The sequence below is a fragment of the Manis pentadactyla genome, chromosome X, assembly GCF_030020395.1.
Source record: "Manis pentadactyla isolate mManPen7 chromosome X, mManPen7.hap1, whole genome shotgun sequence".
Lineage (NCBI taxonomy): Eukaryota > Metazoa > Chordata > Mammalia > Pholidota > Manidae > Manis > Manis pentadactyla.
Window position 1 is genome coordinate 142512833 of NC_080038.1, and position 13639 is coordinate 142526471.

The 13639-nt window shown below is 53.7% G+C and overlaps 1 protein-coding gene across 7 annotated transcripts; it reads left to right on the forward strand.

Annotated features, from left to right (window-relative positions):
• Positions 1-2309: 2309 nt before the first annotated feature.
• Positions 2310-12760, forward strand: LOC130681899 (melanoma-associated antigen 11-like). Of its 7 annotated transcripts, XM_057495675.1 has the most exons (7): positions 3322-3427; positions 4985-5187; positions 7116-7269; positions 8359-8482; positions 10767-10877; positions 11118-11204; positions 11445-12760. In XM_057495675.1, exons 6-7 carry the CDS (start codon positions 11175-11177, stop codon positions 12291-12293), a joined length of 879 nt encoding a protein of 292 aa, XP_057351658.1. In that variant the 5' UTR covers positions 3322-3427; positions 4985-5187; positions 7116-7269; positions 8359-8482; positions 10767-10877; positions 11118-11174; the 3' UTR covers positions 12294-12760. The 7 variants fall into 7 exon arrangements, 2 of the variants coding, with proteins under 2 accessions (XP_057351658.1, XP_057351657.1); XM_057495674.1 differs by lacking the exon at positions 10767-10877; XR_008995169.1 differs by lacking the exons at positions 10767-10877; positions 11445-12760 and having other exon boundaries at positions 2310-3427; positions 4980-5187; positions 7116-8482; positions 11118-11139.
• Positions 12761-13639: the final 879 nt, after the last annotated feature.

Genomic DNA, 13639 nt, shown 5'->3' on the forward strand with positions numbered 1-13639 from the left:
GTGTAACGCTTCATGGTGACATTTTATGTAATTTTTCAATCTCTGAAACATTTTCAGCATCTTCTTTATCTTTGGTGTTCAGAACATTCACAAAGCTATGCGTAAGCATGGGTATGTTTTCATTCATTGTGCTAGGCACTGACTAAGCCATGCCAGTCTGAACTCAGTGTTTCTCTTTAGCTCTGAAGGTAATTTTGTGATGTGTCTCTACGAGTTTCCTCCCTCCATTTTTTCTTTTTCGTATCTGTAACGTAGTAACATGTTGCCCTTCCTAATCGGCTCATATCTTGGCTCATATTTCTTGTCACCTATTTTATTGAGATATATTTATTGAGATATACAGTAGAGTGCACAAGCCTTAGGTGTCACCTATTTATTTTATTGAGATATACAGTAGAGTGCACAAGCCTTAGGTGTAGAGCTTAATTTTTTTTCATATGTACTCACGTAACCACTCACCAGGCAAAATACAAGAACATTTCCAGCACTCCTGAGGCCTTCTGCCTGCCCCCATCCTGGTCAGTACCTTCCCCAAAGGTAACCGCTCTTCTGACCCTACCACCATAGAGAAGCTTTGCTGTTTTAGAACTTCATATAATTACACACTGTGTACTTTTACATGCTGCGTACTCTTTCATGCCTGGTTCCTTCCAGTCAGCATTCTGGTTTTGGAATCCTACTACATCGCTGCCTGTGTCAGGAGTCTGTCCTTTTCTACATGTATTTTGAAGCTTTGTTATTAGGTACACAAATATTTGGAGTTGTTAGATCCTCTTTGACAGATTAACCCCTTTATCATTATGAATTCCCCCTCTTTGTTCCAGGTAATAATCCTTGTTCAAAAATACTCCTTTTATTGTGGTAGGCAGAATGGACCCCCCAAAATATCGAGGCCCTAATACCTAGAACCTGCGAATATGTTGTGTTTCATGGTAAAGGGGACTTTACAGATGTATTTAAGGTTACAGTATTAGTCTCTATTGCTTCCATGACAAATTCCCGCAGATTCAGTGTCTTAAAACTACACAGACTTATTTTCTCACAGTTCGGTAGGTCAGGGACGCAGGAACGGCATGGCTCAGTTGAATCTTCTGCTTAGAGTCTCATAAGGCCAAAGTCAAGGTGTTGGCCTGACTGAATTCCTTTCTGGGGGCTCTAGGGATTAATTCGCTTTCAAAGTCATGCAGATTGTTTTCAGAATTTAGTTCCTTGAAGTCGTCGGGTTAAGGACCTCATTTCCTTGATGGCTGTCACCCGGGAGTCATTGTCAACTTCTGGAGTCTGCCTGCATTTCTTGGCTCATGGCTCCCTTCCTCCATAGTCAGAGCCAGCAAAGGCAGGTTGTTGAGTCGTCAGGTTTGGAATGTCTCTGACTTCACCCCCTCTGCCTCATCTCTCCTCTTTGGTCACATCCCTCTTACTCATCTGCCTTCCTCGTCTGCTTTTACAGGATCATGTGATTACATTGGACTCACCCGGATCATTCCCTATTTTAACCATCAGTTGGTTAGTAAACTTAATTCCATCTGCAAAGTCCTTTCATGGTCGTACCTAGGTTAATGTTTCACTGGAATAACCAGAGGACAGAAATCTTTGGGAACATCTTTAGAATTCTGCCTACCACAGTTACGGACTTTAAACTAGGAAAAGTATCCTGTGTTATCCAGGTGGACCCAGTCTAAGCACACGAGCTCTTAAAAGCAGAGAACTTTCTCTGGAGGAGGAGCAGTATGGCAGAAGGGGAAGTCAGAAGAACTCCCAAGCCTGAGAAAGACTCAACGTGCTGTTACTGGCTTTGAGATGTAAAGGGCTTTGTGCAGGGATCAGAGACCTCTAGGATCTAAGGGCAACCCCCAGCTGACAGCCCAAAAAGAAAACTGGGATCTCAGTTCTCCAACCACGAGAGACAGATTGCCAGCAAACTGAATGAATCTAGAAGCAGATTCTTCCCAGAGTCACTCATAAAATCCCAGCCAACTGACATCTCGATTTCAGCTTTATGAGACTCTGAGCAGAGAAAGCAACCAAGCCTGTCTGGACTTCTGAGATACATGACTGTGAGATAATAAGTTTCTATTGTTTTAAGCTGCAGGGTTTGTGGTAATTTGTTACAACAGCCATAGAAGACTAACAGATATTAATATAGCCACTCCAACTTTCTTTTGGTCAGTGTTTGCATGGCTTTGTCTGCCCTTTTACTTTTAATCTCTGATTTTTATAGATAAAGAGTATTTCTTATAGTCTATAGTTGTCTTGCTTTTTTTTATCCAGTCTGACAGTCTTTGTCTTTTAATTGGTATTTAGAACATTTGCATTTACTGTTATTGTCAGTAAGTTGGGTTTTAGCGACCTTCTTGCTGCAGCCTGGGAACTCCTGCAGCTCCAGGCAGTGAGCTGGGGAAATAGAGTTTACGTCCTTCGTTTTCTTTCTTTCTGCCATCATGGTTCTCCGCTGCCTGTTGCCTAGTGTCTGAAAAGTATTTCATGTCTTTTGCTGTTTCTTGTTTAAGATGGGAAGGAGAAAACCCCATTCCTCTTACTGCATCAAAGCTGGAAATAGATGTCCTCAGCAGTGTAATTTCTAATGAATGTGAACATCCTCTTCAGAAAGTCCCTTTTTCATGTGAAGTATGAGAGAGAGAGAGAGAGAGAAAGAGAGTGATTTATTCAGTCATGAAAAGTATAATACATGTACCAGAATGTGACTGTATTTGAACATGGCAGCTGCTGCCTTTTTAAAAACAGAATGAAATAATTAGTCACAGCCAGAACTTAACCATATCTTGGACACGTCAGCCTTTTTCAGTCTCCATGTCACGGTATGGCTAGTTCCTTCTGCTTGGAATGCTTCCTCGTCTCATGTCCTTTCCAGTCTGGCAGCTTCCCATGTATCCTCTGGAACCAGCTCCAGGGTCGTCAGCTCTCTGCTTCCCAGTGCCCTCACACAGAACCTGTGTTATTTCCTCCTCTGGCTTCCCATCTCCCTCTGCCCTAGCACCGTTCCAGCACATAACAGGCTCCATTGTGATTATGTTTCTGTGTGGACACCCTCCTACCAGGCAGCCCTGGAAAGCAGGGAACGGATGTTTCTCTTATCCCTAACACAGCGTTACTACATAGAACTTTTCAATAAATAACTGAACTGGTGCCTCATTTCATGTGCTGAAAAATTCTGCTGTTACTACTCCCCAACTCATTATCACATATTTATAAAAGTGAATCCTCTTTAACCGTTTTACTTTTCTCCTAGTAAATTCCTCATCTATGCCTGTTTGCTGCTGTTCTCTGTGCTACTGGCCCTTTGTCTGGATGGCATCATTCAGTGGAGTTACTGGGCTGTTTTTGCTCCAATATGGCTGTGGAAGTTAATGGTCATTGTCGGAGCCTCGGTTGGAACTGGAGTCTGGGCACGAAATCCCCAGTATCGGTAATAGTGCGTTATAAAACCCACTGGTCTCTACCCCGAGGCAGTGATGCCTTGTTTTTGACTTTTGATAAAGTAAGAACTGTTTTCATTTCTACCTAGCTGGGGTTTTATAAGAACTATAATATAGGCAAACTGAGTTCTGGTCTGAGTTTTTAAAAATTAGGTATTTGATAGGCGTTCCACCTACCCCCCCCCAAAAAAAGTGTTCTTTTGGGTGCTTAAGTTCCTAGCCAGCCCACAAAAGCCTGTGTAATCCGAAAGGCATCCAAAATACGGAACTGTTACACCATACTGGACTAGGAAGGATAGAACTGTCGTGTTTGTAGGAGCAATTTTACAAACCTGAGTTTTATTTCTGGTCTTCAGGGCTCTGCCCTTCTGTTCCAGCCCTGGAACTGGGGTTCCCCTTTCCCAGTCTCCTAGTCCTGGGTCTTAGGACTCTTAGCCGTGTGGGGGAGGTAGCTTGCCGCTGAGTCTCCGAGACAGGGAAAGATGGAGCCCAGATGCTCTGAAGGAGAGCAGAGCCTTCGGGGGCCAGGTAGCGGGGGGCAACTTGACCTTCAACTCCTCTGTGCCTTTCTTCTTGGATGCCTCAGCCGGTCCATGATCTTGGCGCTGGCTCCCTCCGCTGTGCAGCCTGGTGCTGCTGGGGCCTCTGAGATTCTCTCCTCTCTCCCTCGCAGAGACTGGAACTTCAGAAAGGAAACGGGGTGGTGGGGCAGAATTGAGCTTGGGGGACTATTCGAAACCTTCACCTGGAAGATGAGGAGTGTGCCCTAAACTCAGGTGTATTTGTCACCAAAAGGATACATCATACGTGTTCATCTTTATTTCAGTGAAACATCGTAGGCCTTCCAAATGCATTTTTAAATATTTTCCTGATAGTAGCCTTATTATTTTTCAGTTGCTGATCTCTTAAGTTCATGCTTATGATACCTAAACAGCTAATTAAACTGATTTAGTTTAAGAACAATTTTAACTGCTCTTTGATCTGCAGGCGTTAATTCATCCTAATGGAAAAGAAAGGAAATAGCACCTGACAATAGTTGCCATATATTCTTGAAGTATAACCCATGCTTGTTCATAAAGCTGGAGTTATAGTAGTGCATGGAATGTGATTTACGTGGTCTTTAATCCGTTAGGAGATGAGGATGAGGAGACTTAAGGGATGCTTGTCAGTTTTTAGCAGTAATGCAATCAGCTTGAATAATTGTGGAAGTCGTTGAATTTAAAGTTATGAGCAGAAGTGTTTATATGCCGTCAGGGAAACAGTTACTGGCTATTACCTCTGAGAATATCCTTATACACTTAACACTTTAAGTGTGGTTTGGTTGTAATGTTCATGTGTTGTCATGTAACAGTTCTTTGATATTTGAAAGCTTGTCTATGAAAGATTCAGGTTACCTTTCTACCTGGTTTCCCTTCACTTTTTGTCAAATTTACAAATGTAGTTCGTCATATCAACAGAAGTTGGTATTTGCCCTGGACTGCTTGCTTAGCATGGAAATTCGGAACTGAATGTGTCTTCTTCTTTTTCCATGTCCCTTTTTAGAGCAGAAGGAGAAACGTGTGTGGAGTTTAAAGCCATGTTAATCGCAGTGGGCATCCACTTGCTCCTGTTGATGTTCGAAGTCTTGGTCTGTGACAGGATCGAGAGAGGAAGCCACTTCTGGCTGCTGGTCCTCATGCCGCTCTTCTTTGTCTCCCCGGTTTCGGTTGCAGCTTGTGTTTGGGGCTTTCGACATGACAGGTCACTGGAGGTGAGAGTTCATATATTCAAGAATGTTGTAAAAAGTAAAATCTCTTGGTGGGTTATGGTATTGTCGATTTCTTGCCCTTTGTTAGATTGACCATTAACTCTAGGTCATGGTGTGTGAGGGGACAAAACACGATGGCAATAATCATGTTTCTCTTCCTTGACCAAGAACAGGGGCTTTTTACCCCGGCCGTCAGGCTTCCGCCGGCTCCGTGTCTTTCCTTACCCACCTGTACTAGCCCTCTCGCGAGGAACAGACTGATAGGATGGTGGGAGAAGTTTATCGTAGTGGAACTGGCTTGTGCAATCATGGGGGCTGGAAAGTCTGAAATTCCTAGGGCAGGCCGGCAGGCAGGAGCTGATGTTGCAGTCCTGAGGCAGAATTTCTTCTCCAGGAAACCTCATTTTTTGCTCTTAAGGCCTTTGAACTGATTGGATGAGACCCACCCATGTTGTCAAGGGTGACCTCCTTTACTTAAAGACGGTGCCTGAATCAGTGCTTGATTCGATGACTGGCTACTTTATAGCCCAGCCAAACTGACACAGAAAACTCACCCCCACACCACCTCAGACCCCAGATCCAGCAGCACTTCAGCTGCTCACTGGCTAGCTTTAAGCCCTTTTTGCTTAGATAAAGGGGATACATAGATGAATAAAAAAGACAGTACTGGCAATAGTAATACTAGTGATGCCAACAATTGCAGATCACATTTATTGAACACGTAGCACAGGCCAGGCATTGGGCTAGGCACTTCACGTACACTGGCATCTTATTAAAGATTCACAACCATCCTGAAAAGTAGGTGTAGTCGCCGTCCCTGTTTTCCAGAAGGTAATGTGTTCCTGTCCACTCCTGGAAGGCAGGGCCAGGAGCCCCTTTCAGCCAGCGTGACTCCAAAGCCTGGGCACCAAACCACGTAGAAGCTGAGGGCCCCCAGCCTAGACAGACAGGTGGAGTGGAGGACAGATGCTGGGATGTTTGGTTTGAGCTGTGCAGGTTCAAGTAGAGGAAGGAGCCCGCAGTTGGGCTAGGAGGCAGCATAGGAGCTGGGGAGTGGCTCATCGTATGGGAAGCTTGAGAGGAAGGCACTATAGACAGGGAGGGTGAGGGAGCAAGTTCCTATGGGAACCAGAGTGAACAGGACCCTGAGCACCAGGAAGGGCTTGGCCTTGACCAGGAGAGCAATCCCTCACCTCTGGCACGGCGGGGGAAAGGGCACAGGTGGGAATGGCTGCTAGGCCCCAGTGACTCTGGGCGGACAGTCGCCCTAAGGGCCCACTTCCCCTCCGCGCACTTCCCCAAGCCTTCCACAGTCAGCCACTTCTTGCATCCCCCCCGCCCGCCCTTACCAGAGGTATGCAGAAGTCAGGAGGGATGGTAATTCAGGAAAAGATGTGTGAGAAGACTCCTCTGGAGGAGGAGGATGGGAGCATGGTGGGAAGCACCGAGCTAGCCCCTCTTTGGTCCCATGTAGCCGGTAGCTGCCTGTCTGCGTGGCGTCCCTTCCCGCCCCTTCCTCTAGCAGTCACTGGGGCCCTTTGCCTGTCCTGGGCAGGTCAGCCACATGCTTGCCCCAGACCCTCTCCATTTCTGCATCCTCTGAGCATTTGCTCCCGAACTGATGCACACACTGTCTAGTAACTTCCATCTCTCATCTGAAAGGGAAAGCAAAAGGACAGCAGCAAAGCCCTCTCAGTCTCTGGCTGTTATCACAGAAAGGCTCCCTGACCCAGTGGTGTGCTGGCCCTGTGCTCCCTGCCTAGCTGCTGCACACCGTGGGGACTGGCACTGAGTGAGTGCCCTGTGGCCGAGTCCAGCCTCTCCAGGCCCCCTCTTTCCTGGCTACTCTGTAGCTCCTGACGCTCCTGGTCCTTTTCCCCCAGTCTGCGCACCTCAGCGTGGGCCTCTGCGGCTCTGCGACCTCACAACAGGTTCCTCAGGACTTCAGCTGCCGATTCCTGGAGCCGCTGGATGCTGGTGGTCATGGAAACCGGCTCCGACGCGCCAGCAGCCCTGAGGCTCCGGGATGGTCCTCCGGATACAGTCGTCAGGCTGGGCACCGAGGCAACCCAGCCCACCTCACTAGTAACCCTCTGCACCATCCCTTCCGCCCCACCTCCCACCAGCACGCCCCGACACCCGACCCCAAATACCCCCTCCCACTTAACTTCCCACCCCACACAGCCCTCCCCCGTCCCCCACCACCCCAACTCCCACACCCTCAGCTTCCCACCGCCTACCTTCCCGCACCCTCCCGCCTGCCCCACTTACCTCACTCCACCCCAACAACACCTCACTACTACACCTCCCACGGCCCCGTCCACCCCTCCTCTGACCACCGCGCCCATACACTGGTCCCCAACGCCCCCACCCATCCACTTCCCAGCCCCCAGCTCCCCCCACCCCTCCCCCCTCCCCGCAGCTCCCTCCAACCCACCCACTTGCCCTTGCTGACACCCCCCCAGAACTCTCCCAGCACCAAGATCCCACCCCACATATACCCCCACCGCTCCCCCCACTGCCGCACCTCCCCCACCCCATCACTCCACCTCACTACTACCCCTCTCCACTGCCTCTTTCCCCCCTCCCTCCACCCCGCATCGCCCCATCCACCGAAATCCCCATTCCCCAAAACCCTCCCCCTGCTGCACACCACCCCACCTCCTGTCCCCAAACTTTGCAACCCCTATTTTCCCGCACCCCTCCCTGACTCCCCCAACTATCACAACCCCACCTGGACACCGCCTCACTACTACATCTCTCCACAGACACTTGCCCACACCTCTCACTGTCGCGCCCCCAAACTTGCCCCCATCTCCCCCATCCACTGACTTCCCACCCCCAGCAAACCCCACTCCTCACCCCGCCTCACAGCTCCCTACAACCCCCAGCTCCCACAAGCCCCACCTCCACCCCCCCCACCTCCCGACACCCGCACCCTCACCTCCCCCCATGTTCCCAACATCCGGCCCCCCACATCTCCCCTTCTTCCCCCCACTGCCCCACCTCCCCGCATCCGACCACCGCACCACATCCACTAGGGACCTGGGGAGGCAGAGCCCTGGGCCTCGTGAGCTGCAGCAGGTGGGAGAAGGCGGGGTTTAAGGGATGCCCAGAGGGAGGAGCGAGGATCCCCCACCCCGCCCCCGAATCCTTGTGCGCTCCACCCGGCAGCCTCCAGGGGGCGCTCCGACCCAGCTTCCGGATGTGATGTCATTAGTCTTCCGACTGGGAGGCCTGAGGGACGGGACGGCCTCAGTGTCTGACGCCGGATTCAGGTCACGCACAAGGACTCCAGGTAGAACCGCACGGGAGGCCTGAGGGCCCCCGCCCAAGAATTCAGGGGGCCCATGCTGTCGCCCAAGGAGGCCCCGGGAGGGTCCTCAGGCTGGGTTCCGCCTCCCACATGCCACACCCATGTCCCCTCCCGCCATTTTGAATCGTGAGAGGGAAGGCCTTGGTCTGAGGAGGGAACCCAGGTGGGCTGAGGGCGGGGGCACAGACCCACCGGGGGTCAACGGGAGGCCAGGAGGGAGGGCCGAGGGCGCCCCTGCAGCTCACCTCAGGCCCTGCCTTCCATCGCCCTGGGAACTCCTGGGCCTAGTGACCTGTTGGGACGGCCGCAGACGTCACCCAGGAGTGTCTCAGGGCAGGCAGGGCCTTGGTCTGAGGGGACGGGCCCCCATCAACATTCACAGGATCACAGGCCGTGCGCGCGTTGTGGTGAGGACCCTGAGGGAGGAGGGGAAGGGGCCCCAGAGGAGCCGCCCCTGCCTGTCAGCCATAGGAGGCCCTGGGGCGGAGTGATTACACGCGGTGTGCCCTGACTTCCTCCTCCGGGCCTCAGAGGGACTGGGACTGGCTTTAAGGAGCAGGCCCTCGGGTCATCGGACAGGAGGGCCCAGGCCCTGCTGGGAAGTCATGATGAGGAGCCCGCGGCAGGACTGAGGGATCCTGGGCCCCCGAAAAGAGCCTGCCTGGGAAGCTCCAGGGTGCTCAGAACCTATGCAGCTGGCCCTGACTTCCTCATCCGGGTATCACGGCACTGGGGACTTGCATAAGGAGCAGGTCCTGGGGTCGGCAGAGGGGAGGACCGGGTCCAAATGGGAGGCAAGGTGAGGACCCTGAGGAACACCTATGGACTGTAGACCCCAAACAGGTAGGGCAGCAGGGCCCCTGGGCGGGGTGTTGGAAGGCCCCAGAGCACGATAAGCACATGAGGTGTTCCCTGTCCCCTGCCGCGGGGACTTTACAGAGGTGAGGGCCGTGGTGTGAGGAGTGTGGCTTCAGGTGGACAGAGGGGTGCCCAGGAACGTGGGTGAGGACTGAAAGGACCCTGTCTAGGAAACGGGGGACCCCAAGCGTATCTGCCCCTGAGGTCCATCCTGGGAGGCCAGGCCAGGTGTCAGGAGGAGTGATGGCGTCCACACTTGCTCCTGACGGGTGTCACAGGAAGGTGGCCTTGGCCTGCAGGATGCGTCCTCACGTTAGCAGAAGGGATCTTTGCAGGCCCTGCCAGGGGTAAATAGGAAACCCTTGAAGACGCTGAGGGGACTCCCACTCCAGCCAGAGGGGTTGGACCGTGAAATCGGCCCTGCCGGCATGATCCCTGAAGACCCGGGACAGGGGTGGCCTAAAGGGGTGCGCTGGCACCTCTGTCTCTGCCTCTGAGGGAGGTGGGCCCTGTTCTGAGGGGCGACGTGAGGGGGCAGAGGGAGCTGAGCCAGGTCCCGCCAGAGAGGAGTCCCGGCATCTGCCGGGACTCAGGAAGAGTAGCCTCGGCAGGATGGAGGGCATGAAGGTTGGCTCCCCGGAAAGGAGGAGGGACTGTGCAGAGACCGGGCAGGGCTGGCTGTCTGAGGCAGGCTCCCCCTTCCGCCGCATGGGCGGGGACGGTGAGTACCCTGGTGGTCTGGGATCCGTCATGTCAGCAGAGGGAGGAGTCCCAGGCTGTGCCGCGTGTCAGTGTGAGGACATCCCTGAGGACCGGCCATACCCCCATCCCCAACTCAGAAAGGAAAGGACTCCGGAGAGTCCAGCTGTCCTCTTTCCTCAGCCCTGGAATGAATAGTGAGCGGAAGGCCTAAGTCACACGCTCCTTCGTCGCATGGGCGGGAAGGGGGAGAGTCCCCCGGGTCGTGAGGTCTGAGTCTAAGCAGATGCCCACTATGCCCGGTGGGGGCTGGGAGGAAGCGCAGGCCCCGGCAGGGGTGAAGGGATGACCTACGGGAGGCCGAGAGCCCCCCCACCAGGACAGGGGCCGGCCCTAATGGCAGCCTTTGGGATCCTGCTGGGGTTCACGGAGTGTGCATGTGGGGCCTCATGACACATGTCTCTGAGTTCTCAGGGAGGTGAGGACCTTGGTCTGAGTGCCCCGGGTCAGGAGATCTAAAGAGGGGCAGCGGGGCCACAGATGCAGGAGTCTGGGGTCCTGCCAATATCACGGTGAGGACCCTGAGGGAGCAGGGAGTATACCCCGATGCCCAGAACCTAGAGAGGGCCGGCCCTGCTGTGAGGCCTGGGAAATCCCAGCAGTGCCTGTCAGGCTGAGCCCCTCCTCATGTCTGGGTCGGTGTTCTCAGGGAGGGGAGGGCCTGTAAGTGACGCCTGGACCCAGGCCAGCTGAGACAGCACCCCAGGCCCCGACAGGCTTCTCCATGCCAGGAGCATCGCCAGCCCTGGGCCGGGCCTGGGTACGCGTGGTCCCCACACTTCCTTCTGATCCCTTCTGGGCGTGTGTGCCCTGTTCCAAGAGCTTTGTCTCAGGCCAGCATCCGTGGGGGGTGTGGACCCTGAGCGAGCCAGGAGGGGGCAACCTTCCCTGGCCTGGCAGAGACCTCACAGAGGCAGGCCCACCCCTCCTGTCAGCACGGGGCGCCCAGGGCTGGGCTGGCGGACCTCACCCTGAGATGCCTGCTCGTGTCCTCTGGCAGGGACATCAGGAAACGGCAGCTGAAGTCCTGCGGCACCTGTCCTGAGGTCGCAGAGCCATGGAGGACCAGGCTGAGCCAGGAGACAAGGTGGGGCGCCCGACCTGTATGTGTCCTCAGGGCTCTTGCATACGGGACGGGTCCCCTCAGCCTCCAGTCCCTCATCCTCGGGCTCGGCTGGCACACCACCAGGGACCCATCATTTCATCCTTTGGGTTGTGCATGGACAGACTGCCCGCCCAGCAGGGGAGACCCCTGGGAGGCAGGAGCCCACCCCCAAAGCAGAGCCCCAGGGTCCCCGGTGCCCACTTCCCCCCGTCACCCCTGCAGGTTGCCATTCCCCTGAGCAGCGTCAGCATGCCTCTGGGCGCGAGGAGTGTGCAGTGCCTGTTGGAGGAGGCCCAGCAGGAGGCGAGCGAAGCCCAGGGCCTGGAAGGGGCCCAGCCTTCGTCTCAGGATGGGCCAGCCACCCTGGGAAGTGAGCCCCACGCCCATAGCTCCAGCAGCCATGGGGACGAGGCCGCAGGGGATGCCAGGGCCTCTCTCCAAGATGCGCTGCGCAGGAAGGAGATCCAACTGGTGACCTTCCTGCTCCACAAGTACCGCGCCAAGGAGCCGACCACGAAGGCAGAGATGCTGGAGCTGGTCGCCCAGGATCACCAGGACCACTTCCCTGACATCCTCAGCCGTGCCTCCTTGTCCTTGGAGCTGACCTACGGCATTGATGTAAAGGAAGTAGATCCCAGCAGCCACTCCTATGTCCTGGTCCCCACCCTGGGCCTCACCTGGGATGGGGTGACCGAAGAGCAGCGCCTCCCCAAGACCGGCCTCCTGGCGCTGCTCCTGGGCAAGATTTTCCTGTGGGGGGGCCGGATCCCAGAGAAGTATATGTGGGAAATACTTAGTGCCAGGGGGGTGTACTCCGGGAGGGAGCACTGCATCTTCGGGGAGCCCAGGGAGCTCATCACCAGGGTCTGGGTGCAGGAGCAGTACCTGGAGTACCAGCAGGTTCCCGACAGCAATCCTGCTCGCTTCCATCTGCTCTGGGGCCCCAGGGCCCACGCAGAGGCCAGCAGGGTGCAGGTCCAGCAGTTTTTGCTCAGGCTCCTTAGCACACCTATAGGCCCTTTCCTGTGCCCATCTGAGGAGGCTAGGACCAATGAGGAACAGGGTCCCTGAGCAGAGGGGGGCCAGGCCCAGGCCAAGCCCCCGTCAGGCAGGCGCTTCTGCTGGGCATGCAGTCAGGCCCCTTCTCCCTCTGGCCTAGGAGAGAGAGCAGCCAGCACTCTAAGGAGCGCAGGTTCTGTGCCACGTGGGCTGGAGCCTCTGGGCTCCTGTTCTCCCCGACCCCATGGAAGTGGGTCTCTGTTACCTCTGGTGTGATTCCCCCTGTTGTTCCTTTTCATAGAAAGGGCGGTTAGCTTCATCGTCTGTTTCTGTATGACATGTATCCCATGTATGTTTGGACAGTTTACCAGTTCAGTGCGTTGCTGTTTTGTAGACACATGGGGACACCTTCCATCTGAGTTTGTGACCAGAGCTAGGTCACATGGCATTGGCCTCGCCACTCCCTCCCAAAAGTGATGGAAATTAGCAGTAAAATGGACGGTGTCCCGAAATGGAGAAATAAAAGTACAGTTGGTTAATTCTTGCTCCAGATTCCTTCTCTTCTGTCGCTTTACAGAAATAAAATACATGCTGGCACCCGAATGTGCTTGCTGTGTTCAAGAACCTGGGAGGCATGTAAGACTCGCAGTTAAGACCCATGCTCCCTGGCTCATGATTCCCAGGCACTCCCTGGTCCTGTGCTCACTTGCAGGCCCTGTGTTAGCAGTGGGGTAAGGACGCCCCCCAGTCCCTGTAGAGTGATTGTCTTACTAGAGGATTGGTTTATTATAAACGGATATAACTCAGGGACAACGGATGGCAGAGACGCATAGGGGAAACTGTGGCCGAGGGTGTACAGCTTCTGTGCGCTCAGAGCATGCCACTCTCCCCAAATCGCCACATGTTCACTGACCTGGACGCTTTCTCAACTCCATCTTTGGGGGTTTTAAGGCTTCATTTCGTAGGCATGATTGATTAAATCATTGGCCTCTGTTGGTTGCACTCAACCTACAGCCCCTCCCTTCCCACAGAGATGGGGGTAGTGGTTTGGGACTGGAAGTTCCAACCCTCTCAATTACATGTTTGATTCCACTAGCAACCAGCTCCCATCCTTAGCTGCGGTACAAAGTCACCTGGTTAAGCAACAAAAGACACCTTTATTGTTCTCTTTACTTTGAAAATTCCAAGGGATTTAGGAGCTCTGTGCCAGGAACAGGGGTCAAAAACCAAATATCTGTTTCCTATTATAGATCACATATCACTGGCACATATTTGTCATCACTGATGATGAGTCTCTAAGCTCCTCAGTGAACCGTATCACCAAGTTTCATGGCTTCACATATTCCTCTCATTGAGTGTCCATTGGCTTTGTGATTTTTTGGTAACTGATAGAATGAGGCATATGTGACCGTGTTTCT

Bases quoted from the DNA above. Each gene is read 5' to 3' on its own strand.
- LOC130681899 (XM_057495675.1), top strand. From the start codon at position 11,175: ATGGAGGACCAGGCTGAGCCAGGAGACAAG. The intron at 11,205-11,444 runs GTGGGGCGCCCG...TCACCCCTGCAG, and splicing joins AGGCTGAGCCAGGAGACAAG to GTTGCCATTCCCCTGAGCAG.